We start from the raw sequence: 26,190 nt of genomic DNA on the forward strand, positions 1-26,190 counted from the left end.
TGGTTCACTGTTCTTGCTGTCCCCACACAAACATCCTCCCATAGGGGTAGTTACAGACCTTCTGCAGTTTCTAAGGAGATTTAAGCTTTTTTGTAGCACTTAGCTGTTTATTATGTTTCATTTTATTCAAAGAACATTTCAAAACTTTGCATGACATGGATTACACTACTGAAACAGTATTTAACACAGCTAACCAGCAAAGCATGCAACACTACCAGGCTGTGTCATAAATTGCACTCATACCCCAAGAGTTATCTGAATATTTTCAGTCTATGAATTTCTTAAATTATTTGTTCCAAATCAGTAGTTTTTCTGGAACTTAAGTTTCTTGTACTTAATGTGCCTTTAAGACAATGGACATCTCCTGATAAAACAATCAGACAGTCAGAAACAGGGAGGAGAATAGTATTTAGTAAGTTGACACTGAAAAAATCAAGAATGTATGAATCAGGAGGACATCACATTTTGGAACTTGTACAATAAGAAAAGACTAAAGGAAAAAACTTGTAATTATTTTAGTGTCCTTTCAAGCACTTCAAAAATCAGCTTAATTCATCTGAATTTCAGCTCCATATTTCATTAAGGATACATTAAGTGGTTTATGAATCTTGTATCTCTTTCAGTAGGATAGTCTTGCTTCTTGCAGCTGTACTCTGCTGAAGCTAGTGGGATATCCAGATTTAGATCCAGACTAGATCAATCCCATCTTCTGAGATACAGTCACAGCAGCACGTACTTCTGCTTAATCTTTAATAGGCACTTTCCTGTGAGAGCCTTACCCTTTGAGTCAGAAGTAGAAAATGGCCAGTCTCAAATACTTAAGCGGCAATACTGTAGCATCAGTGGTTGAAGGCATTGCAGACAGGGAACATTAACTCATCCCCTAGCAACAGAGGTTGATTCAGTACAGGGGGAGGATTACTTTCGCAAAAGGAATATTTTTTCAATGTAAAAAGCTCCATAAACCCAGATGTTATTCCAGCGAGGTTTGGTCTTTTATGTAGTATTTACACAATCGCTTATGCTTTGATAATACTGAGTATCCTCGTGCAGTTTTCAGTCTAATTCATACAGAAGAGTCAACAGAGCAGGGATGTGTGCTCGCAGGTTTGCAGTGCTCCTGTTGGTTATTTTTTTAGACTATCTCACTCCATTCAGGATTCTTCTAAAAGATCAACTAAATCCATGTAGATGATGTGAAAGTGGCAGTTTATACAATCACTGGCTGTGCAGGTGAGTCAGTTAAATTTTCCTTTTTAAGGTTTATTTAGGTATAAGACAGAAGTCTTGAAATAACATCCTTTTAGGAAAAAATGCAGTAGTGTTGGCTTGTGTCTTTCAAAAATCAGAAAGATTTTTTTCTTTTACTTTAAACAGGCTTAGTGCAAATTTCTTCATAGATGTTCACCAAGGCACTTTGATCATGTCCCTTGCTCTTCTATGATCAGAAAAGTAGCAATTATGATCAAATATTTCCCTGTTAAAACAGGCCATCCTAATGCTTCTTGTTTATGGTGATGTCCCAGCAGCCACATCTTGAAGGGTGTGCAATTTAAATATTAAATTCCTGTTGCAGAAATAGCACTAGAATTCTTCATTACCATATGGTTTTACTAAATAAAAGTATAGTCAGGAGCTTGGAATTCTGCTTACAAAAATTCCTATGCTACAATTGTATGTTAATGTTTTATATATAATCTTTTACTGTCTCAAGTTTGTCAACTGAACATGAAAACACTATGAGATCATTCTCCCACAGAACAGAGCTGGCACAAATCTGAATAACATTGCAGTAAGAAAAGGTGCTGTACTGTTACTTCAGGAACAATGGCTGCCACAGCACACAAACATCTACAGTGCCTGTGTGTTCTCAGCTTTCTTCCAGCTTTTCAAGATGTTGTACCTTGTTAAAGCAGAGGGGTGTGTAAGAAGGGTGATTATGCAGCTGTTTTTCCTTTGGCTCTAACAGATTTGAACTATGTGGGCCAGAAACAGAGGTATGTTCTGGAGTTTGTGATCAGAAACATTCTTATTTGTCCACAACTTAGATTTGTTCATAATGCATTATGCCTGTTGTTTCTGAAAGCAAGGTATAAACCCAGATTGAGTTAACATGTGTGTCCTGAAGGAGACTAGGCATGTGGCCTTCTGGCTAGTAAACAGAAAGTCAGCATCTTTTTCTTTTCCTCAATGCCAAAGAAAGGTACGAGGAAGCAAGTGTCCTGCTAAATGCATAGGCAATCCCTTCTCATCTCTGCAGATGTTAGAAGTTTTGTGGGGAAAAAGCTTTATGCTTAGCCTAAAGATCCACAGCTAGGACCACAACAGCAAGCTTAACAAAAAGCCCAGAACAACAACAAAACACCTTTGTTTGTAGCAAATGATATTCTGTTGTTAATGGGGTCAGTGCAACAGAAAGGAGATCCCAGCATCCTCCGAGGGGAAGGGAACATTTCCAGGCCTGTAAAGCATGTAATTGTTAGAGCGCACTCTTAACAAGACTGGATCTGCTCTGACTTAAGAACTTCTTTCTCCCCTTGCCAAAGTTCAATGGTGACATTTTGCTGGAGCAGCAGAAAAATCTTCAGTCAAGTTTGAAAGAAGTTGCGCTCTTCAGAAAAAACAGCAAAAAGACTTGGTCTTACAGTAGTTCCATCATATAATAAACATTCCCTGCTTTTCCTGGAGAAGAACTACCTTCCTCGCCAAATGGATTTAGATACTGGTAAGGACTGTGCTTTCTATATTCCTTGACAGGAAATTCCATAAAAATCATATTTCAGTCCTCTTTGAGGACTGGAAGGTGCACTTTGTGTTGATGGGAGAGGACCAGTCAGTTGTACTTTGGCTTAAGACAATGTTTCCTCTCGCCACAGAGTCTAATATCTGCAGATGACCATTCTGTAATCTCGTGCTGAAAACAAGTGGTAGATGCCCTCCTAGGTTCCAGTCAGGGGAAGCCATCCTCTCAATCATTTTCCGAGGAACTGGGAACTTCAGTGCATGAGGGATAGTCCCTTTCGTTGGGGGTTTTGCATCACGTTTGCCTCTTACAGTTTGGATTTGGGAGTGGACTGGAGCAAGATCCTCATGTCTAGCAGTGCTTTCTCAAGATAGTGTGCCATGCGGGCTGCATTTGTGTCGGCACAGCTGTTAAAGGCTGAAATTGCAAAGTTGATGTGTTCATCCATAGGGTTGTAACAGATTCCATAGCCATCTGGAACCACGGGACCAAAACACATCACGCAGTCTGTCTTTGCTGGGACCTGTGGAGACAATGTGATTAAAAACTTCTAACCAGTCGGAGAGAAATGTAGCCATCAAATGCTAACAGTTCTGTCAATAGAAGAAGAAACTGCTGTCTCATGAAAATGCTCTAAAGGAGGGCCTTTTTGGTCAGACCCACCTACTGCCATACGCATGCTGGATCCTACCACTTGGTAGCAATGTGTTTTCCTATGCATTTGCAAAGGAGTACTTCTCCCCAAGATAAGCTTGTGATAACTCACAAGCAGAACTATATCAGTAAGAATTGCAGTACAGCAGATGAATATAAAGCTATTCTGGCAGCTAAAGTCAACTGATACCACTTGGCTTTGGCTGTCCTAGTGTTTTACAGGGTTGAGAGAGACTGTGGCAGCTGTAAGATCAGATCTGCAGCTTTATGGGATTGGTAGCAGGCTTAAAAACTTCTGTCCCCCAGTGAATATTAGTTTCTAACAGAAGGGAATGAAGGAGAAATGTGGAGAAGATAAGGCAATGAAAAGAAAGACAGTACACATCTGTCTTTGCTCAGATGAGTCCTACCTGGCTGGTTGAGAGATTGAAGTGCATTGCGACAGCATAGGCCGTGTCCATGAACAGTTCAGGCATGCTCACTAGGTCCTCAATAGCTTGAAGCTTCAAGCCTAAGAGGTGGCGGTCTATTGCATTGCCCCTAATTGCCTGTAAGGAAGGAAGACTAGATGAGAGCCTGTCTTAGCAGACAAGTGAGCAAAACTATCAGTTTCTTTGGGTTAAAGAAAACACGTCTAAAAATCTCTACATGTTTAAAGTTAGAAGGAAACTAGATCTTGCCTTTAGGACCAATAGTTAGTCTTGTTTGTAAGAACTGTGAAATTAAACACACCAGTGGAACCAGCCTTACAGTTCCTGCCTCTGGGCTCCCTCTGGTTTAAGGGGTCCTCATGCAACATTTGTCAGCAACAATGACAGTGAGAAGTGAAGCTGTTTTCATATTTGATTCTCGCCTTTAGGTCAGTCACAAGGGACACCTGAACCACTAGCTAGACAGAAAACGTTCAGTCCGTGACCTAGAGCACTGTTGGATCAGAGTTAGACCTATGCAACAGCGGCCACATCGCAGAAAAAGCTCTTAAGGTCTCGTCTTTCACCAGAACCCTTATTTGCTATGGAAAACCCCACGTCTGGCTGCAGAGAGGGCACTCACCATATCAGTGTATTCCCTGTGGGCCTGGGTAGCTCTTCTCAGCAAGTCTGCTTTCTCCTGGTCCTGAGAACACACAGATCTGTCTGTAACACTTTTTCTGCAGAATGGAAAACCTCATTTTGGCTGTTCCTCTAGAATGGAGGGCATTTCTGCCTTGTGTGTCTATACTAGACTAATTTTTAGATTTACTAGATTTAATTTTTAAATAACTTTGGCTGCCTTCATTCTGAATGAAGTTCTCCATCCATCAGTAGCAGAACTTAGTTTGAGTAGCTCAACAGACTTTTAGAAGGGACATATTTCTTTTTGGTGGGATTAGAAATGTCCACGTGTGGTTTCCCAGGCTTTCAATACATGTGAAAAGAAAGCCAAGTGAAACCCAAAGTGTGTAACTATATACTCCATGCTATGTTTTAGCTCAACCTCATATTGGGTGCAGTTCTGCTTAGCTGAAACCAGCTGATGCAGGGTTAGCCAAATAAGCACCTTTCCCCTTTTTCTGGAGAGGAGTCCTCTCGCTCCACTTCTGAGATCCTCACCGATTTGTCAGGGCTGTCCATTGATTGCACAAACTTAAGAGAGTCCACAGAAGTGGAGCGGATAGTGTCTGTGCGGCCCAGGCGGAACATCCTTAGCGATGCACTCTCATATGTGGCGCAGGCATGGCCGTACATCCTGGAAGATGAAGAAGAAAGTCACAGAAGTGAGTTTTCCTGAGAGGAATGGCCTCTTGTGAAGCAGAAGAACTGAGGGGAAGACTTTATGAGTGAGTCCCATTGACAGCTGATCTCTGACGCTTCCTCACTATGACTATACACATACAGAGGGGTTAATCTCACCTGTTGCTTGGCAGCTGCCACAAGTGACAGTTGCTGTTCAACCCCAGTGCATGGGTAAAACATGGGAGTTAGTAAGCAGGCCACAGCAGCCTGCCAGAGACTTGTCTGTGCCACCTTTATCAAGCTCACTATTTGAGTCCAATTGTGAGGATGCCGAGAAGCTACCTATTGGTGGTCTTACCTGTAATATGATAACTGCAAGGCTAGCTGGATAAAAGCATCGGGACTTATCTTCTCTGACTTGGGGAAGGTTTTCCCAAATTGATGAAAGACCATGACTTTGACATCCAGGTCTTCAACCATTCTGCAGGGAAAGAAAGAGGAAGTGTTCCTTTGCCTGTTGCTTGTTCTTGTAACATAAAGGTATGGGCTTTGCTTTCATGAGGCTCAGAGAGAACAGGCTATTTGGGTCTGATCTACACATGGATAGAGAGAGATCAGTCACATGCAGACTTGTTTGGGCAGCACTGTGGAGCTGAGGTTTTTTGGCCACTACTGAAAATCTTCACCAGGTTCGATGGGTGCATGCATGTGTGTGTGTGCTCTAGAATCCCTAGTTAGATCCAGTAGAGCCTTGCTCTTTCTCAGTGAAGTGGGATGGATCAGCAATTATGCCCTGACCTGATTCCTGGCAGGTGGCTTTAGTGTGCTTTTCAGGCAGGTTCAGTGTTCTTGACCCAGGAAGTCACTGGGAAAACTCCCTGGCTGCAGTGGTGGAAGCCTCATTTAAACCACTGACACATTCCAAAGGGGGATGTGAATTAGTCACTCACCAGACCTGTCTGCTGCCTCGTACTTACATGTTGAGGTTCTGCTTTGCCTTCTCTATGTCATTCTTGATTTCTGGGGTGATGTTAAACCGCAGCTTTTTGGGCATTGGCAGAGGAATCATGGGCGATCTTACCAGCTCAGGTCTCTTCCTGCATAGAGAAATGATTGCGTTTAACCAGACCTTTAACGTGAGGCTCAGCTAAGTGCACCAGAGCCAGGGTAGAAATGCACAGGAGATTTTTCCCTGACACCTTGTGACACTAGTCAAAGGCTGAAAAATTCTTCAGTGCCAGTGTTTTTAAAGGGTATGAATGAAATGTTTTCTGTGCCTTCTGACCAAAAGAAGCACCTCTCCCAGGCAAAAGTCCTGTTAACTCTGAACAGTGCATTTCCCTGAGAATGGCAGCAGTAGCAAAACTTATCAGAGTAGCTTGGCCGCTCAATTCTCATTACAAATACAAGAACTGCAGTACCTAATCAGCATACCACTACCCTTCCTCAGAACAAATTCCTAGGGCGTGAGCTGTGAAGAGGCATGGTCTTGGGGAGCAGGTGGTTTAAAACCTATCTCCAAAGCTGAGGAACAACAGAGGAGGCAGGACTCACGTATACTCCACGATGTGATCCAGAAGAGCAACAATGGGTGGGCCCTCTGAGGGAGCGTGTTCATATACAAGACCACAGGAGCCATCTTCAGCAATGATGAACTACAAGGGAAACACGAGAGCACAGTGTTGAAGACAGACACCCAGTGTGCAAAGCAGGAGCTCTCCAGAGAGATCTTAGTATCTTGCTGCTGCGTATCAGAATAGACAGTGATCCTATCCCTGCACACTGGGAAGGTAACACAACGGTCTCATTTGGCAGAACAGCAACAGAAGCCTTTCAGCAAGCCTAGAAGATCTGACAGAACTTAAGAGTTTTGCAAGATTAACTGCATAAGTTTGCCTGATACAGCAGTGTGTTCACTGTCCTGGCAATACAGGCAATGGGTTTGATTTACTTAGCGCATGTAATACAGGAATAATATCACCATGTGCTGGCTTACCCTTACTTTTCAATTAGCTGGAACATCTAAGCTTTATCCCATCAATGAAGAGTTCCAAATAGGAATAAAGTAGCTGGAAACATTATGAAGAGCTCAGCAGATAGGAGAAGAATCTTTTAAAGCATTGTTGCTACTATCCACCAGCCAGGATATACCAACTAATGAAGGAGAAGCTTGAATAGCAGCTGCTGTTGAAGGCTCTTGACAAGACTGAATGGGGAAGAGATCAGAGGGATGCTGTGGGATAGCAGCTGATGTTTGAAAAAGCAAAACAAAAAAAGCCATTGGGCATCTTCTGGCAGAAACAGGAAAAGTGACAAGCCTAGGGGAGATACAAGGAACAGACCTCCCTATGTTTGGGCTGCCTCCAAGCAGATGAGGCATTGTTCACTGCAGGCAGAAAATTGATTTACAAGGAACACAAAGGAATGCTACACTGAATAAGCGTGGGCTAGAGGCAGTAAAAGAGACAAAAGTCCCTGAGGCAGGAATGAGTGCCTGTGGTGACTGCAAGGGAAACCATAGGATCTCTTACTGTCAGCCACCGCACCTTGTCTTCTTTATTTCTCCACTCTTGATATGAGGAAAATTTTCCTGCAAAAGGATTCTGGGATTTCTTGGACCTTTGTAGTCTCAGGAAGAAGCACCTCCTCCAGACCCATGTCTTCAGTATCTCTAGACCACCGGCACTTACTTGAAGGGTTTTGTCAAACCATCGGTTCCCGCTGTTCCAGCGACTGCCTCCACCATGCAGCATCTGAGCAGCCACACGGCTCTTGTATATGTCCTCAGACACCCGTGGCATAGGCGCATCGAGGCAGACAGTGCAAATGCTTTTCTCAATTGTTCGCACAGATTCCTTGTTGGTCTTATCTGGGAGAGAAATGAACAGCAAATAAGGAAGGGGCGTGGAAAAACCTGCATTTTAATTGGAGGAAGATTGAAATTTGGAAGAGCAGGTTTGAAGGACTCAGTGTTGGATTCCCATCGTACCTCAATGCAATACTGGTCATTTAGAGGTGTATGCAGTTATTAAAATTGTAGCCAGCTGGCTTGTTACTGATGTGAGCATGCTGCATTCACCTTCCTTTTTTCCCACAGTTATTACATCTCACCCATTTGCAAGACAACAAACTATAGGATTTTGGGTCTAACAAACCAAGCTTCAGACTTCACTTGCGTACCTTCCAAACTAGAAATAACAGTACTTTGCAATGAAATCAAGTTGCTTCTTTGAGGTAAAAAGCTCAGGTTTTTCCTTTGGAAGCTTGTTCCATATGGATGAGCTGAGCAGAGCACAGCAGTGAGGTTGGTAGATCAAGCATTCATGGTAGCTGTTAGCACCAGCATGTTAGGGACTCTACAGACCTTTCAGAAGGTTGTTGTAGGCTTTTGCCCAGCTGTTTCGGTGGTTGGTAGTGAGGATCCCAATAGGTTCTTTGTTTGTTTGGAGAGAGGTGTTCCATATCTTCTCCAGCTGAATGAAGAGCTGGTCAGTGGTAAGGGGACTTCCATCACTGTTGTAAACATCCAGCTCAAAGAACTGAAGGTGAGAAGAGTGGACAAGGACAGAGACAGAACATGAGAGAAGATCTTAATTGTCCAGCCCCAGAAACAGGGAACAGCCGCTTTGAGGACATAAGACCTGACCTAAGAACTCTACTTGTAAGCAGACCTTTGAAGGATGCTCAGAATTGAGACCCAAGTCCAACTTCCCTTGTAGGGCATAAATAGTTTAGGTTTTAAGCAGCTCAGAAACCATGGTAATGAGGGCCAAAACACACAAGGAATTCCTGTTTGAGACTTAGCTGTGGTGGTAGCGTTTGTTACCAATTTCCACTTGCAATTTCCAATTCCAGACGTGATCTCCGGGCTTTTAGAGACAGGAATTGCAGGGACAAGAAACGGAGGAAGAGAGCATTTTTCTGCCTCATAGTCCGTAACTCACATGCAGCAATCCCAGCTGTTGGCCAACTAAAGCCAAAGGGGATAAAGGAAGCAGGAATGAATCCCTGGTGAGGCAAACCTTGTGGGCAGAGACTGTTGTTCCCTTTCCTCTGGACCATAGCTAGCTGAAAGGGACACCTGCATCTAAATGAACCTCCTCGAAACCTCAGGAGCTGCCGTACCTGGAAGTTGTGAACCACTGTGATGTGTCTGGACTGCTTTTTGCCTTTGGCATAGTTGACAATGGAGTCCCGCTTGGGCCCAGGAATGCGGCAGGATGAGAGGATCTGGTAGTACTGGTTCATGCAGAGGGGCTTCCCGCCCATGTACTCCACTGGGAGGGTCTCACTGGAGACAGCAGGTAAGGAGGAAGGGGGAGAAAAAAACAGATCAGTGAGGTGACCTGCACTCCTCACACAAGATGGGCACAGGCTCAGCCACGCAGCTGCTCTCACTCACTCCAGCAAGACCTAAATGTGTTGGTGCTGGCAGTATAAAAAAGGGCCCATCCTTCCCTGTTCTTACCAGTTTTCTTAGTAGGGGCTAGAAAAATGTCTGTTTGCTGACCTTTCATTTGGGAAGGGGAAAATCACTACCCTCTCTAACACCAGAGAAATAGATCTCTGGACCTATACTACATAGCTTAGCACGCACCATGCTGTCTGCAGAGAAGAATGCAGGGCACAATATACTGGGAGATGTATCGTTTCCATTGAAATGGCAGAAAGAGATTTTGGGCTGTAATTTTGAGTGGTGAGCGTCTAACGTGCTACAAACTAGACTGGGACTCAATCATTTGAGCAGTCGTATTCCAACTACCCTTCTCACAGTTGGCCCTGAGCCTTGTCTGAATTTGGATGGAAATGTGTGATGTTGGTAATGTGTTGGTAAACATATTTTTGGAATATAAATAAGGCACGCTCAGCAGAGGTTTGTTGGTGATCAGAAGGAAAGGGGTAGGGAGGAACAAGTTTCTCTAGAGCTCATCCTATCTAGCTGGGAGATGAGAAACACCAGAAACCCAAAAGGAGAGAAACAAATTCCTGCTGCCTGAGCTGTAACTTGTTCTGTGCACAAACAAAAGTATGTAGTTCCACAGGACTGTCAGGCTCCCTCCCTCTAAACGCATGCATGTGCCAATGAAAGTATTAAGGTAAACAAAGAATATGAAGAAAGAAAAGTAAATCTGCTTTTTTTCTAGTGGTGGTGACCTTGGCAGTGAGCAGCGATGTTGATTACAATATCTCTTTTCAAATATGTGCTGTCTTCTCTTGCCTTTCTATTTGGAAGGGAGATTTATTGACTAGGCTCAGCCTCTCTGTGACAGCAAGGAACACGTGAGAAGTCAGGAAGGTCACTAACTCACTTGTCAATCATGGTCTTGAAATCCAGGATACCCTCGATCAGCCTGGCAGCAAACCTGGAAAAATACCAAATGTAACAAGTTGAGATTCAAACAAAGAATATCTGGGGCTGAGGAACTAGCTGGAGAGGGCTAGCAGCGCTTCTCTCTGCTCCTTAGAAAGTTCACCCTTTCTGCCAAGCCCCTGGTGTGCCCATCTCTGGTTAGTTAATACAGCCACTCTGCGGTTGTGATTTGAGATTGCTGGATAGTCCTACTGCATGGCACTCTTTTTGTGTACCTTACTGTATAACCAAGGAACTCTGGACAACTTTCAAGAAGGCAGTGTTCAGTCTGGATGCATAAATGACCCTCTAACAGCAGCATTTTTTACTGGTGTGTTGTGATTTTATCACCTCCTAGTTCTGAGTCTTAGTGTTAAAACAAGAAGGGGATTTCTGCCCTTCCCTGTCCAGGGGCCACCTCTGAGTTTGAAGCCAAGGCACAGCTGTATCTCCTTGCATCCAAGACTCACCACTGCCAACTTAGTTCCTACCCAATGAACGTTTTGCTGCTAACACAACTCTGAAGAGTGCTCCTCTGGCATCGTGGGATCTGAAACAACTGCAGGCATGCTGCGTGTTGACACTGAGGTGTTGTGTTTACCAGGATCAACATAAACGCTGCCAATGCCAGCTCCCAGCAGGGAGGGAGGCTGTGACAAGCCACATCAAACTGCTTAGCTGGGGAGTGACAAGTTGGCCTTCTCTGACCTGGGAGCTCCTACCCACACATGGGAGGAAGGAGGCAGGAGGTCACTGTGACAAGAAGTTGCAGTCAGTTGAGCTTCAAAGGCTGGAAAGTGTTGCGAGCATTTGGCACTTGCAGGCAGTGTCATCTAGATATGCTCAGCCTACCCATCCCTAGTAAAGATCAAAGGATGTAACTTCAGGAACCTAAGGGCTGTTAAACAAATAAGGCATCCTGCAAAGCAGTTTTCAATGAAAATTTCCCAGCCTTACTGCAAAACCTGAGGAAGTAAAACCCCTGAGAAACAGCAGTGAGAGAGCCTATGTTCCTTTCAGAGAGCAAACAGCCTGGGACCAGAGTTTTAGGGCTTGAGGGGGAGACAGGGCAGAGGTTAGTTGATTTGTTTTCAGGCAGCAGTGTTGCCAGATTAAGGAACGGAGATCTCCGCTTTCTAAACTTGATTTTCTAATTTCTGACGCTTTAGTCTCAAGCTACACTGCCAAACTTCTTTCTGCAGCCACAAACTACACAAACGTGCATTTAGATTGTGTTTGACATGGGAGCTCAGATTTTCATGCAGCTGCTCGATTTCAGTTCCACTGGTTGGGGCATTGGTAGTGCTCCAGATCTTATCTTCTGTTTGGATAACTTAAGAGCGAATAATATGAGAAAGAGCCTTCAAAGATGTTTGTCTAGTCTTGCACTGTCCCTGGAAGGCTCACCCTCTGCACCCCTGCCCAGGTGTGTCCAAGGGAGTGGGAGGATTTGTTCTCAGCCTCACTGCTTCCCTGGCTGGTACTTCTGAGCTGCCAGAGCAGTGATGATTGTTAACTGTGGCGGAGGTAACTCTGTATAAAGGTCGATGCTAAAGTTTTGCAGGTGGATTTAGCACAGTCGTAGCAGTGGTTAAAAATTAAAGATCACAAGGAAGGGAGGACATGGCAGGGTTTGATTGCAAGGAAAAGCTTGGAGTGGAGAGGCTGGTCACTGTTGTTTCCCAAACCTTAAACCAAGCGGAATGACAGAAGAGGGAACAGTCTCCTGCAGGAACAGACTAAATGACAGTCCGTACAGCAGGCTCCCCCATCCCTATAAACTAGCAAACTCAAGAGGCATTTCTGGTTGGTCTGTCTCCCTTACATGCCTGGGCTAGTTTTTATGCCTCCATTAACTGCACACACAATCTTAGTGCCTCGTAGTCTTTAGTGTGTCAGATATCCTCACAATGCCTCCAGCCAGAGATGTGGCCACTGTGCAATGAAGATCTGTGCTAAAGCAAAGACCAAACGCTATGTTTTTAGTCCCACTGGATTCTTTGGTTTCCCCTCTTGACAAAAGATTTAGTCTGGTGCAACAAGGAGTCTCCATACAGCCTGGCAGCCTTTCCTTATCTGTACAGCCCTCTTGCACAGCACAGACAGCTATCAAACTTGGGGACCACATCATAATTACTCCCTTTCTCAGTCAGCCTCAACACCCTCCAACCTGTCCAACAGAGATAGCTCACCCATCTGAAACCTAGGGGAAGGTAGAAAAGGACTTTACCTGAGCTGACCTTGTCGATCCAGAAAATCCTGCTTTGGTAAAACCACACCTGGGCTGGAGTGGACCACAACTGGCAGGCGATACTCCAGGTAAGCCGTCTTCAGCCACCAGTCTGAGAGCTGGCATGGAGAAAGGCAACATGCAGACACGGCATCTGCTGCTGTTTGACCCAAGCCCGGCTCAACGGTCTCAGCATCCTGCTCCCAGCTCTGTCCCGCACTTTGCAAACCAACTGTTTGGGGTTTGTGCTTTGCAGGTGGAAGGGTAGAGGGGGATTTGAGAAAGGCAGCGGGGGCTCTTGGTGCAGGGCTTGAGCAGAGGGTTTTCCTCAACTTCTTGGGGCAGCTGTGTGATGCTAACAGGTTAGAGGCTTCAGCAGCCACAGACAGGGTCAGCGACTTCCTGTTCTGCCCTAAATCTCTCAGCTCACTCAAGTCCTGGTGAGGAGCTCGCACAGCTCGGGGAGGTTGGCAGCAGACTGGTCATGAAGTGATGCCATAAAGCCACAGGTGCCAGTGGATGCAGCCAGGACATTGGAAAAGCACCTGTCAGACCTCCACCCTCCCTGGCCTGGGGCCAGAGTCCTGACCTACCCAGTTCTCCGTTTTCTTGGCTCTTCTCTCCAGGCCTTTCTGCAGCCTCTCCCCGACACCTCCCGGCTTGCGGAACTCGGCCACCAGCTCCTGCGTGTGGTGCAGCTCCTCCTCGCTGATGATGGGCTGCAGAGCCAGCAGGTAGCGGTCCAGTGTTTGCTGGAGTGGCGGCACGGGGAGATGTGGCAATGCTTCCTGATGAAGTTGGAATCTGCCTGGGATCTTGCCTAAAGCTGTTGGCTTCAGCAGGCCATAGGGCCTGGCCTGCAAAGCACAGAGCAAATGTCGAGACAAAACTTCCCCCCAACGTGCACGAGGCAGTGAATAACCTGGACGTGGGAGTCTCCATCCCAACCTCTCTGAGGGCGCACAGATGTCTCGGCACATGAGCAGAGCACACAAAGTGCAAATGCGAGGCGCAAGTCTGTCTGCGCACCAGAGATGGTTGTAGGCCATCCAGAAAAGCTGCAAAAGAAAACTTGATCTCCCATCATACTGACTGTCAGCTCATCAGAGAAAATGCTGCTGGGGTAATGATACATCTCTCACTCTCTGGGCACCTTCCAGCTGAGAGTCTCCTTGCGTTCGACAAACTCAAATCATTCCATCCCATGGTAAGCGGGAAGAAAGTAAGTTGTGAAAGAAATATTCATCTTACTGTCAGAAACTGTTTCTTTACTTCTTATCATAGTGTAAGGCTAGCAAGTTAAACAGAACTTTTGTGCTAAATTAAACTACTCTTTGGGCTTTGAGGAGGCAGAATTTAGATAAGCAGGATTAAAATGCCTTTTCTCTGACTGGGTGGGGATGGTACATCACCAGCAACGGCCAGGGAAGGACGGGCTGTGACCTGTAGGCCCTGGAGAAACTGCTCCTTTATGCTGGTGAACCTCCCAGTCACTGGAGGACCCAGCTATACTAAGAGAACCTCTATCAGGTTGTACCAGTACGGGACTGGCCAAATTACAGGAGCCTTTGGAGAGGGAACAGCAAGAGCTGTTCAGGAAATTGTGGGTGATGCCAGCAGGCACCTGGGATCCGGCAGGGTCATGGGGCAGTGAAAGCCTTAGAAAGCACCGTACCGTTTCCCTGAGTGGAGAAATGAAACAGAGCAAACCCAAATGATAACCAGGAAATGAACGTGCCAGTTTTCCCCACAAAGAGTAACAACATCCTCTTGGGTGAACAGGGTTGGACATCCTTTGGCTTGAAGATGTTTAGATTGTACTCTAAAGGTTTTCAATTCCCTCTGCTCCTTCCCCTCTATTCTACTGAATCAGACACTCTCCTACAGGACTCTGGACTTTGCATCCTCAGTGTACTGAGGATGCAAAGCCAGTGAGAACATGCTCTTTGATTTTCAAGGCAATGAGAAAAATAGCTGTCCCCCCCACCTCCTCCCAGGAGTTAAGCACGGAGAAGAAGAAAGAAAAGAACTAAATCTGCAAGGTGACAAAGCCTCTGCGTGGTGCTGAGCCCCCGAACGCTCTATGCTCTTTGCAGGACCTGGCAAGAACTACGAGATCAAGGTTTGGAGAAGAAATGTTAAAAAGAAGAGAAGGGGAAATGACTGAAGCATGAAAGAAGAGTGGGGCTGGGAAGAAATGAAGGGTGTTACTGGTGGCAGTGTGGGCATACTGTACCTTCTCTGCTTGCTTCTGCTTCCTATCCATGGCTGGGAGGACAGAAAAGATCGTAAACCTCTCCCTCGGCCTGTCTCGGTTTCCTCTTCCACCTGACAACGTGCTGCCCATGCAGGGCGTCACCTCATTAGCAAACTGCCACATGACTGCTCTGATCAGAGGGTTCAAGGCCAGACACAGGCTTGGGAGAGGACGGGGGTAATCGGACCATCAGGTTGCACTGACTGCCACGAAGGCACCTTTCTGGGAAACCCTCCCACGGCCGCTGACCGTCAGCCTTGCATTGCCCGGTCGGTGCTTCCCAGTCAATACTGTGCGGGCAGGGTCTCCCTCCGATCGATGGCTCTGAGCCTCCAGCCGTGGCAGAAGTGAAGGCGCTGGGGACATTGTTCCCTCAGCCTTCGCCTGGACCATGAAACTACAGCGGCCATTGTGAGAGAAGCCTGAACGTCAGGCAGGAGATACCCCAATTGATGTCCCATGGGCTGTCACCAGATGGGACAAGCTGCAGGGGGCATTTCTGCAGGCGAGGGGGAATTTAGTCCCTTTGCAAAGGTGGCCAGAGGGTGTCAGCATCACGGTAGGTGATGTAGGATTAGTTGGAGATGGGAGCAAATTCACGCTGGGGCTAAAGGGGGTATCATAACTGCCCTCACACCCCATGCATGTGTGGTCATTATTGCAAGCTGAGACTTTGGGGAGTTCTGGGTTGTCAACCCTTAAAAAACCCAAAACAACAGGACAACAACGGAACTGTGCAGTCCCAAGGAATATCATCCCCTCCTTCGTGTCTGTCTAATCGACTGAGGGGCAGACAGGCGCAGTCTTCTACATAGCTAAGATCAAGTATGATGATTCCAAACAAACAGTTTCAGATTTTCCCTGGGGTAACAGCAAAAATCCCAAACCAAATTAATTGAAAACACTGCATATTCAAATGTGGAGTGCATTTGTATCTTTCCTCTTTTATGTCCTCTGCTTGGTTGCTTTGAGGTCAAACTCAAGCATTTGGTGGGAGGAGGAATAGCGATCGCAGCTGAACAGAGGAGGCAGCTGGCAGCACACAGAGCAAACGTCCACCTTTCCCCACAAGCAACAGGGAAAACGAACACCAGCAGAACGCAGGGCGTGCAGACATGGCCAGCTCGCGGGCTGGCATTGCTCCCAAGCCACGTTCCAGCACAGCAGATGACCTTTTCCAGAGCCTGCAAAGCTGGTGGGAAATCCACCTGCAGCCTAGGGAGCAGGAGGAATCTCAGAGCAGTGTCTGATTCCCAGCACGGCCACGACATTTAGTGTCAGATGACAGAGGTTTGTCTTTTTCTTTTATTTTAAATTAGAAGCTGGAGACCCCCTCAAGCGCAGAGACAACCAGCCCTGCCTGGCCCCTCAGAAAGCATCTGGGAGTGAATCCCTCGTAGCTGCTGTCATCCCGCTCTGCCTCCTCCTCCCTGGGATCCGTCAGCGTTTGAAATAAACAGTTGCCAATGCCAGGCGCGGGGCTGACGGCTCTGCTGTGTGTGCAGGGAAACGCATGTTTTAAAGGCGAAGCCCGCAGCCACAGGTAGCTGCTGCTTGGGCTTCCCTTGTCCCTGACCAGCCATGGCCAGCATCCACCTTCCAGCCCCGAGCCCTGCGTCTCTGCCGGCTCTAGTGAAGGCTCCACCGCGCTCTGCCTCAAGGCTCGTGAGGAAACCTTGGCTTGGAGGATTAACTTACTAATTCAGCAGCGTCCCTGCGTGCCACCCGGCATGAGCAGTGCTCTCCTGGCTCCCCGCTGGTGGCCGAGGCCCTTCCACCCCTCCGCACAACCGGGACGGAGAGAAGCGCCGCCGGCAGCGTGCCCCCACCACGGCCCTCGGGGCCCGGCCAGGGCAGCCGGTGGAGGGAGCGGTGCCGGTCCCTGACGGCCCCAGCGCCGCGGATGGGGCCCGGGTGGGCCTCCCTGGCGGTGCCACCTCCTCCCCTGCTACCGCCTCCGGGCGGCTCGAACCGGCAGACCCAGCCCGTGACATCCCCGCGGCGGGGCCGTAGCCCGGGCCCGTGCCTAGGCCGCTGCTGACCGCCGGCGGCTCCTGCCCGTTGTCGAGGCCCGGGGCTGGCCGGGCGCCGTGTGCCACCCGCCCGGCACGGGGGAAATCACTGGGGCCCCCCGGCCACCGCCGGTCCCTTCCCGTCCGACCCGCTGTCCCCCCTCCGGCCGGTGACGCGGCCACGGCCGCCATCTAACCCCGTCCCGGGCCCGCGGGAGGCCCCCCCCGCCGTGCCCCCGTGGCGCCCCCGCCCTCCGAGCCCGGCTGGCACTTACCACAGCCCTCGCCACGAAGGCCAGCATGGCTCCGCGCCTGCCCCCGGCCGCCGCCCGCCGCAAGGACACCGGCGACACCGGGCGACACCGCCCCGCCGCCCCTCTCGACCGCCAGGGGGCGTGGCCTCCCCACCGCCATCTTGGAGCGGGGCGAAGCTCGCGCCGCCATCTTGGGAAAGGGCAAGGCCCCGCTGTAAGGGGAGAGAGTGCCGCGGCCGGTGTCGGAGCGGGGAGGCGGTTCCTCTATCAGCTGCCTTCACCGAGAGCTGGTGAGAAGAGCCCTCCCGCTCGCCGAGGTGCGCCTCCTCTCCCCTCCGCGTACACCTACTCCTCACGCCGCAGCGCCCCACACAAACATGGCCGCCCCGCGCTCCTGTGTGGGCAGAGGAGGCCGTGCCCCGTACAAACATGGCGGCATGGGCCACGACGGTGGCCGGGAGGGGCCACGCCGCAGGCTTACAGCCCCGGGAGCGACAGGGCCGGGTGACGTGCCCTGCTCAAAGATGGCCGCCGGCGGCTTCGGGGTGTCCGGAGGTGAGAGGTGAGGGGTAGCGGCGGCGGTAGCCGGGCTCCGGGAAGATGGCAGAGAGCGAGCGGCGGGCAGGTAAGGGGCGGCTGGGGACGGCTCCGGGGCCTTCTGGGCTGGGGGCTGCGCTCGGGGCCCTCGAGGGGTGTCTCCGGGGCTGGGGTGAGGGCCCAGGCTGTAAGGGGGGGGAGGGCGCTGGGCCTCATGCTGCATGGGGGTCTTTGGGCCGGGGGCGCCAAGCCCTATGCTGCGGGGGGAGGCGACGGCAGCGAGCGCCCGGGTCTGTGGTGGGGTGAGGGGGGAAGAGGCTTTGCCGAGGTTACGAAGGGACCTTGGAGCACCCTGACCCTCGGCCGGGTGGGGCGGGGAGCCCCGGCCCCGCTCGGGGCTTGAGGCCTGCCGGGCCCTGAGCTGCCGGCACGGTTCGGGCCTGGCGCCCCCGAGGCGGCGGGGGCTGGGCCGGGGGCTCCCCGCGGGGTCTGCGCCCCACGGCAGGGCTCGGGGACGGGGCGGGGGGAACCTCTGTCCTGTGAGGGCTGACGGGCTGTGCGGGTCCGTCCCGCACATCCCAGGGGCCGGTGGGGCGGGAGTTGGGCTGCTGCCGGAGCAGCCGGTGTCGGGGCTCTGCCGGCTGTAGCCCGTTTTCTGTGGCGCCGTTTCCCGTTGGGTGGGTGTTTGCCCGTGTAGAAAGTCGGTCTCTCGGCCGAGTTTGATTCCCCTCTCACCACGAGAGTAAGACTAAAAGCGTCTCCTTTGTCCTAGTGTCATCTCATCGTAAAACTAACCCATTCGCCATAACATCATTGGGTTTTGCTTACATAATCGTTTTATAGCCTTGTAACCCCTGCAGACCTCACTGTGTTTCCTTCCTTGAGTACTTATGGTCTCCTCCCCAAGAGGAAATGCACAAAGTTTGTGTCAGAAGAAACAGTGGTTGAGAAATAAATGCAAAGAGATGAAACAAGTTCTGTGATGGGACGGAGGTCAGGCTAACATCCAGATCCCCTCAGTCTGGGACACGGCCCTGGCCACATCGCTGGTCTTCGTGTCATCAGTGTTAACAGACAAGTCAGTGTTTGCCTTTTTGAACCACTGCTCTGGAGTTTTTTATCATTTTTATGTTATTTTAACATGAGAGCTCCATCACTACGGTGCTAGTCATTGAGAGTTGCGTGCTGAATTTTCAGAAGAGAGGCACACACGTCTTTCATTTAAATTCCTCGTGCGGCGTTCCTCTCATCCTTCTACCTGGGAGTTTTACTGTAACTTATGCAGAGGAACCAAACACTGTAGCACCCTAGGCTGCATTTATTCTGTCAATGGGCAACCTGAAAGGCAGAGAAGTTAAATGACTTTCTAAGGTTAAGTGACAAGTCTATAGCAGACTCTGCACAGTTCCTGGGACTTTGGATTCCTTTTTCCCTGGTCTGCCTGCTAGACAGTGCTTCTCTGCTGCAGAAAAGGCTGCTGACACTTCTGGGTAGCATTTTATATGTGAATGCAGCTAATAATATTTTAATGAGTTGGAGTTTGGTGGTGTATGTTAGGGAGCCAGTGCCTGAGCTCACCGTAGTGTGGAGAGCAGTCGTTGGAGCGTTGCCAGGGTGGCTGGTGCTAAACAAATGCCTTCAGATTTTCTAGGATTAAAATGATGAACCGGGTGACTCTAACAGAATTCATAAATTCACATTAACAACCGGTTTCCTTAACAGTGGTCTGCTGCACTGCCTCATGCTATTAAAAGCTGTGCTTATAGGAGTGTAATGCAAATTACCTCTAACCTCGTGGGACACTTCTGGCTCTGCAGTGTCCTGGTGCGGGACTGGCGGCCGAGAGCAGAGCTCTGGAGAGCATGGGGTAGGGGTCACCCTTAGAGCAGGGCTGGGTCCTTGATTCGGATGTGAGGGAAAAGAGCTCCTCTGATGTGTTAACAACTTGCATTTGCATTAACTATTATATCCTGGGCTCAGAGAGAGGTTTAAAACTACATGAGCTTCATAGTTTCCACCTGGAAGGGGCTGTGTCCCAGCATCCTCCAAGCCCCTGCGCTGCCTGGACAGACGGCTGCGGCTCTGGACTGCCATCTATTGAATTGCTCCAGCTTTGTTTTTGCAGGAGTTGTCCTTTTTAGGGGAATACAGTTCAGGCTTAACACCCTAAAACCAAGGCAGAGTTAGTTTGTTAGGAGAGCTGAGTGCTTCAGCACGACCTGAGGCTTGTCTCCACTAGACAGAAATAATTAAACTAGCTGGACGTTATCTGTGTTAGCTCCTACACCAGCCTCTCTGTCCGGATGGGAAAAGCATCTTTAGTAGTGAAAACAAACATAATACCATTTTCTGAAGCTTTGCAGCATCCTTAGGAGTATGTTATCTGGGGATCGAGAGGATATTGTTTGCTGAGGAGGACTTGGTGAGATAATGGCACAAGCTGGTATGGTTTTGGTTGCTTTCGGTCTCCTGAGAAATGAACGTTGATTTATAAGAAAGGAAGACAGAGGATTTCTTCTTCTCCACTGCCTGTATTTTACCTCTTTTTTTTTTCTTTTTCTTTTTCTTTTTTTTTTTTTTGGTTTTTTTTTTTTTTGCATCTCCCAGGCACGTCTGAGGAGGTGGCTCCTCCCCTCCAGCAGAACTTCATGATCCCCAAAAAGGAGATAAATATGGTTTCCGACATGGCCAAGTGGAAGCGCTCTCAGGTATGGCTCTGAGGTCAGGGAAAACTGGTAAGTGCTTATTATGCTTCAGTGGCAGCCAGGTCTGGTCTGGGAACAGCCACGAGGTAAAGCAGGTTTGGGCAAGTAATGGGAAATGAATTGATTTGTGTTTTAAAGCAGAGGAGTCACTGCTTGTTTGTAGGAATATGACTTGGCAGTGAGGTGTGGAGTCTGGCAACCAAATGCTCTGACAAAGGAGTGAGCCAGGGAGAGCCCAGAGGTTGAGGGACACCAAAGATGCTTAAAAATTATTACTGCTCCCTCCCAACAAGCTAGACAAGCAGCTGGTAACTATTTTATCCTGCCTAGCCTGTACATTATATCAAAACTGGATTTACCCAGCACTGTTTGAGTTCATCTTGAACATGATCCTGCTGCCTGGCCCTCTAATCACACCAGGCTGGGTTGGTTCCTGGGGCATTCCTGCCTTGCTGTACTGGAAAGGGCTCTAGAGCCAAGGCCTTCAATTTCCTGGGTAATTTTTGTTTACAGTATGTGTGGAGCTGGTGGAACAGGCAGGTTCTCCCCTCTCTGCCTTTGAGGGCTTGGTGGGTTAGCCCAGACTCGTTGTACCTCTTAGGAGCAAGTTCTTGTTTGATAACTGATCTGTGATGTCTTAAGAGAAGCTTAAGTTGTAGCCAGGTCTTAAGCAAACCTCTGAGTGAAGCTTCCTTTGCTAAGTCTCCTGGGTTTAAGGACTTGCTCCTGGTCTGGATTTCTGTGCAGGAGAGGCCCAAGGAGGGAGTGTGCTAGTCTGGCGTTTTCAAAGGCTTAGAGCTGTGCTGGATGTGATGCTTCAAAAGCAGCAAATTTAAAGAGATGAGCAGTGAGGAGCCTGGGCTGTCTCCCACTTCTGTCATGCATGAGCATGGGAGAAGAGTAGAAGGAGGAAAGGGGAGATAAGGGTGCAGGTCTGGGAGAAGCAGTGCAGGATGTCTAGGTATAGCTGAAGGCTCTGCAGAGCTAAGGAGTTTGAATTTGACCTGATAGGAGGCAGGGAGCTGAGGGAAAGATTTTGGGGGCAGTGTGAGCTTTTTTTCAGGATTCTTCTTTCTGTAATTTTTACAGCGATGCAGAGTTCTTAGTGCAATTGCCATCTGCCTTTGAGGTCTGCCAAAAGTAACAGTAGCCTCTCAGCAAGCCCTGTACCCCGGGTGCCTCCAGGAAAGCAGTGTTGTGTATTGGGAAGGGTTTCCTTGGTGTGTAGGAGTGCTTCCATGCCACGTTGCTTGTTCAAACAGACCATAGGGATTCACTAACGCCCTGCTCTCTCGGGTGTGTTTGCAGGCATATGCAGATTACATGGGCTTCATCCTCACTCTGAATGAAGGTGTCAGGGGCAAGAAGCTGACCTGCGAATACAAAGTTTCAGAGGTAGGAGAAGAGTTTGGATCCTCTTGTTTCTCTTTTTCTGCCTTTTTTTTTTTTTTCTCTATAGTGAATATTTCCTAGGCGAGGAATGAGTTGGCAGCTCATCTGGGAGCCAGGGAGAATACATGCAGTTGGGTTATGCTTGGAAATGCAAATGCCAGCCTGTGTGTGCTCGCTGGATGGGAAATCAAGCAAGTTACAGGTGGACAGAAGCTGGTGGTGAAAAGGAGGATGCAGATGTTCTGACCCTGTTTTCACAGTCTGGCTTCAACTGGTGATGTTTTGAAGATGTGCTATTCCCTCCTGGTTGCAGGCAAAAGGCTGAGATGTCTGTACTGTTCCTGCTCTCCCACTGCCTTTCTGTGGGACCTTGGGCGAGACACTTGTTTCCCTGTCCCTGGGCTTCCTCGTTGCTCAGACTGTGTTAACAGCACCAATCTCCTCGGCCTGCGCTGTAGCTGAGCTGTGCAAGGTCTGGTTTGTCAGTGTGCGAGCTCAAGGCGTGTCACTGAGTGGACCAAGGGCTGTGCTGAGGGTTACAGGGGGGCTGCGCTGGGTGCTAGGTTTAGCCTGTGGGGCAGGATGGCCCCTTCCGAGGTGTTAAGCAGAAAGGACCTATTTTTCCCCTTGCATTAATGTGACTCACCTGGCTCTGTCTGCTCCTGTGGCCAGTTTTAGTGCCTGTTCACCTTATCGGGGCACAATGAGATCATTTGGATCCAGAGGGAAAGGGCAGGTGTCCTCACTGGTGTTACTGCCTGGCTGCAGCCATGCTCACTGCTGGCCTGAGGTCTCTCTGGGTGCTGCTGTGATCTGCAGAGCGTATGTTGGCCACCAGCTTTGCTTCTCTGGTGCGTGCTGATCTCCTCACTGCAATGCGGAACAAGGGAGGGAGATTCTTGGGCACATATTTACTGTTCAAACTTATCACAGCTGTGCAAGAAAGCTGGGAAGAGTCTAAAAAGATCTAGGCAGAATGGGAAGCAGACTGGGCCCTGTGTGTTTATAGCTTCATTCTGGTGTGGGAAGGCAGCCTACAACGATCTTTAACCTAGTCGTTTTATGTTTGAAGCAGGCATGTTAAGTCCAGCCTTCCCTTCTAGGAGCCAGTGTGTGAAAGAGAACCTTGCTTGTAGCTCATGGAGGGGATCAGAGATAATGAGTCCCTCCCTAACAGGCTTTGTGTCCACCTTTTGTGCCTTCAATTCAGTAGAAACTGCTGTCAAATGCTGCTCTTGCTGTCTGCTGTTTGCATTTCACCTTTGAGTTTTGTCTTTGTCGTGATCTCGCTCATTCCCAACCATTCACAGAGCGGTTCTAAGGAAACAAAGCATTAAAAATGAGCAAAACAAAGGGGGGAGGGGGTAAACCTCTTCTGTCAACCCCTTCGAGCTGTCAGCTATGTAGGAAGAGCTGTATCAGGGCTGTGTCTCTGCAGCAGATCCCTCTTGGAGTGAATGTTTTCTATCCACGGTCCAAGTCCAGGTGACAAACAAGAGACAGGATCCTGACTGCTTGGGAAGTGGCAGGGAACGTGTCTCGTTCCCCTCGCGCCGAGGAGAGCAGAAGCCTGTGACTTGAGGCACAGGTGGAGCATCCCCAGGGTTGCCTTGTTGATGAGGTTGCCTGTTTGCGCGGGTTCGTTTGTAGATCAAACTGCTTATCTGTGCTTTTAAAGGCTCAGCCCCTTGTGGCCTCTGCTTGCATCTCTGCTCTGCTTTCTTCTCTTTTGCTGTACCTGCTGCTGATGTGCTTTTGTGCCGTCCCATCTTCCTCCCTGATCAAATGCCGGGGACGCCTTCCTTTGGCAAATGACCTCCTGGAATCCTTTCTGCTGAATGCGTATCCTTTCCACAACTTACTGGTATTGCTTTGCCATGGAGAAAAAAAAAAAAAGTATGGTCTGCTCTGCTTTGAAAGAGACAGCTTAATGGTTTCCAGAGTAGCATGTGTCAATACCAAACTGTCTGCTGGAGCGAGAGGTGGATCCTTTGGGGGCTGAGCCCCTTCTGAGACTTGCTGAGCTTGCTCTGCTCTTACTGAAAAAATTGCATGGAGCTGTCTGAGGTTTTGCTGGAGGCATCTGACAAGTAGCGATAGTTGAGCTGTTGTTTAGGACTGTGACGTAGACACTATGTCTGGCAAAAGGTTGTGTGACTGATAGGCTGTGACCTGCCTTCTCCTCCTGGAGGGAGTGCTTTTCACATGGGGATCTGTGCGGTGACTGCTGGGGCTGCAGCCTGGAGCAGTTTTTCAAAGCTGTGACTTTGATCAGAGGAGCAGTGCAGCAAGGAGGAGGTTAATTTTGGCCATGCAAGGAGCAGACCTTCCCTTCAAACAGCCCACTGCACTGGGGGAAACTGGCTGGCCTTGTGGCTTGTTCTGGTTTCAGGAGGGAAGTGAGGGAAGCAGCAAATGCCCCCATTTTAGCAGCTCCCCCCTCCGACAGTGCTCAATTTGCCCACAGGGGCAGGCTTGGTCCCCACAAGCAGCTCTGGCTGCCGTGATGCCTTCTCAGCACCTCCATCTGCCTGGCCTCTGCTCTTGAGAGATGCTGACAGGTCTCTGCTCTGTAGGAGGCTCTGTGGTTTGCCTTTGGGACTGGTGGCAGACTCAGGGTCAAGGGGATGCAAAATCAGCACAACGAGAAGAGCAAGGAGAGCGAGGGGGGAGGCTGCCCTTGCTTTGATCACTGGAAAGGTAAAGCAAAAATAGAGCTTAAAAACCCAGCCAGGCAAAACAAGGCTGCAGTGGTGCTGATGGTTGTGTTCCCGTAAGCTCTGCTCTTCCCCTCCTTCTCCCCCACTGGGGTCAGCCCTGGATGTACAAGTTTCCTCTGCTGGACAATGGGAAGCTGCTTCTTTTAGTAACCCCCTTTTCAAAGGGCCTTGAGCCCAAAACGAGCTGCATCTCTTTAATTATTTATTGGCATGGCTGAGTCGGCAGCTGGGTCCTGCTCTCCTGTGTTCAGTGGGGCTGGGCTTTTTAATCCCTTTAAAGCAAGCGAGTGGGGAAGGGGAGGTTTGACTCTCGCGCTCCCCAAGGCCTGCGGGCAGATCCGGGGAGGGGGAAGGAGCCGGTCCTTGCCAGCCATTTATCCAGGCAGCACTGAGTGCTCGCTGAGAGGGGTTTGAAATACGATGGCTGCTCGTAATGAGCTGCTGGTGCCGGCGGATAAATCACCAGCACGATTTAATTATTTAATGCAACCCAGTGCTGGGGATGCTGCTGCTTAATTGGAGGGGAATGCAATAGCCAGGAAGGAGTAGAGCTGAGTCCAAACCTGGCCCGGTGCTGTGGGGAGATGCTGGGTTTCTGCAGCGTTTTGGGCAGCAGGGAGCTGAAGCAGAGGGGTCATGCTGCCTCGGTCCATGCGAGTCTGGGGCACTGGCCTGTGGGTGGCTGCAGCTGGCAACCTCACCCGGAGCTTCTGGCCCACCATGTCCCTTGGCACTTGGGTCTTTTGTGTTCCTGGTGTGCTCAGGTCTTGTCCTCTACCCTGGCTTAGTGGCCAAGTGTCAAGGTCCTGTGGGGTGGGCGAATCCCTCCCCTGCCTGATCCCGCTGGCTGATCCCACCATGTCCTGGGCTCCTGAGGAGCCACTGTCTGTGGGAGGCTGTGTCTGTGCTGAGACCCTTCCTCGTGGGAGCAGAGGGCATGGGGAGTGATCTGCAGTTGGTTCAGCAGCAGCATGGCTCTGCCATGCCTGTCTCTCCACCCACCCACTTCAAGTGGCACTTCAAGGGCTAGAAACTTGCTGGGCTCGGCTGTTTCCTCGTCCTCCCGGCAGGCAGCGTGAAGAATTGAACCACAGCCCAGGAGACCAGCCGGCTTCACACGGTCGATGCCTCCAGCAAAGTCAAACCAGCCGCTGCTTCTGCTGTCCTCTTTGTCCCCTTGAAGGAGGAATCCCCTCTTGAGGCAGAGGAGCCTACATTGCCTGGGGCCTGGCCAGCTGCTATGGTGGCTGACGGCTCTCTGGCTGCTTGCAGTCAGGCGAGGAGAATCCCAGACCCTCTGACAGGCTTGACCAGTTGTCGGCAGAGCCTCCTGAAACTGTTTTGGAGCTGCCTAAAGTTGTGCCTATGGTGTTGCCTCTTGGTGTGTGGGGTGTAGCTGTTCCCCAGCTGTACGGGCAAGGCAGGGAGGAGGCTGTGTGCATTGGCCAGCCCTGGTCCTAACAGTACGGCTTGAGATGTTGTGCTGTATCACCTATTACACCTCTTTTCATTTCCTTCGTGGCCACAGCAGTGCCTCCTCCGGTCACTCTCATGCATCCTACACAGGTTCCCCACTTTCTCCTTCCAGCACTGCGTGTAAGAAAGATGGCTCTGTTGTCTT

General features: G+C 49.5%; 2 protein-coding genes across 3 annotated transcripts in view; one reads left to right on the forward strand and one right to left on the reverse strand.

The window, feature by feature from the left end:
* Nucleotides 1–86: 86 nt before the first annotated feature.
* On the reverse strand, nt 87–17,533 carry CRAT (carnitine O-acetyltransferase). Its single transcript, XM_054849248.1, is given in 16 exon segments — nt 87–3,266; nt 3,808–3,945; nt 4,451–4,513; nt 4,990–5,125; nt 5,471–5,593; nt 6,090–6,209; nt 6,667–6,767; nt 7,803–7,981; nt 8,477–8,651; nt 9,238–9,403; nt 10,422–10,475; nt 12,693–12,811; nt 13,286–13,549; nt 14,929–15,031; nt 17,237–17,276; nt 17,279–17,533. Coding segments are annotated over 16 exon segments (2,124 nt in total). The 5' UTR covers nt 17,406–17,533; the 3' UTR covers nt 87–3,050.
* Nucleotides 17,534–17,695: 162 nt separating this feature from the next.
* PTPA (protein phosphatase 2 phosphatase activator) overlaps nt 17,696–26,190 on the forward strand; it is a 28,635-nt gene continuing 20,140 nt past the window's right edge. Inside the window, exons 1-3 of one of the 2 annotated variants that reach the window (XM_054849249.1) lie at nt 17,696–17,840; nt 20,360–20,460; nt 21,766–21,852. In XM_054849249.1, the coding sequence (XP_054705224.1) occupies nt 17,816–17,840; nt 20,360–20,460; nt 21,766–21,852 (213 nt within the window). In that variant the 5' untranslated portion in view covers nt 17,696–17,815. Of the gene's footprint in view, nt 17,841–18,435; nt 18,831–20,359; nt 20,461–21,765; nt 21,853–26,190 lie in introns of those variants that run through there. The other variant, XM_054849250.1, reaches the window with a different exon arrangement.

This window comes from Grus americana, chromosome 20 (assembly GCF_028858705.1).
Source record: "Grus americana isolate bGruAme1 chromosome 20, bGruAme1.mat, whole genome shotgun sequence".
NCBI classification, from domain to species: domain Eukaryota; kingdom Metazoa; phylum Chordata; class Aves; order Gruiformes; family Gruidae; genus Grus; species Grus americana.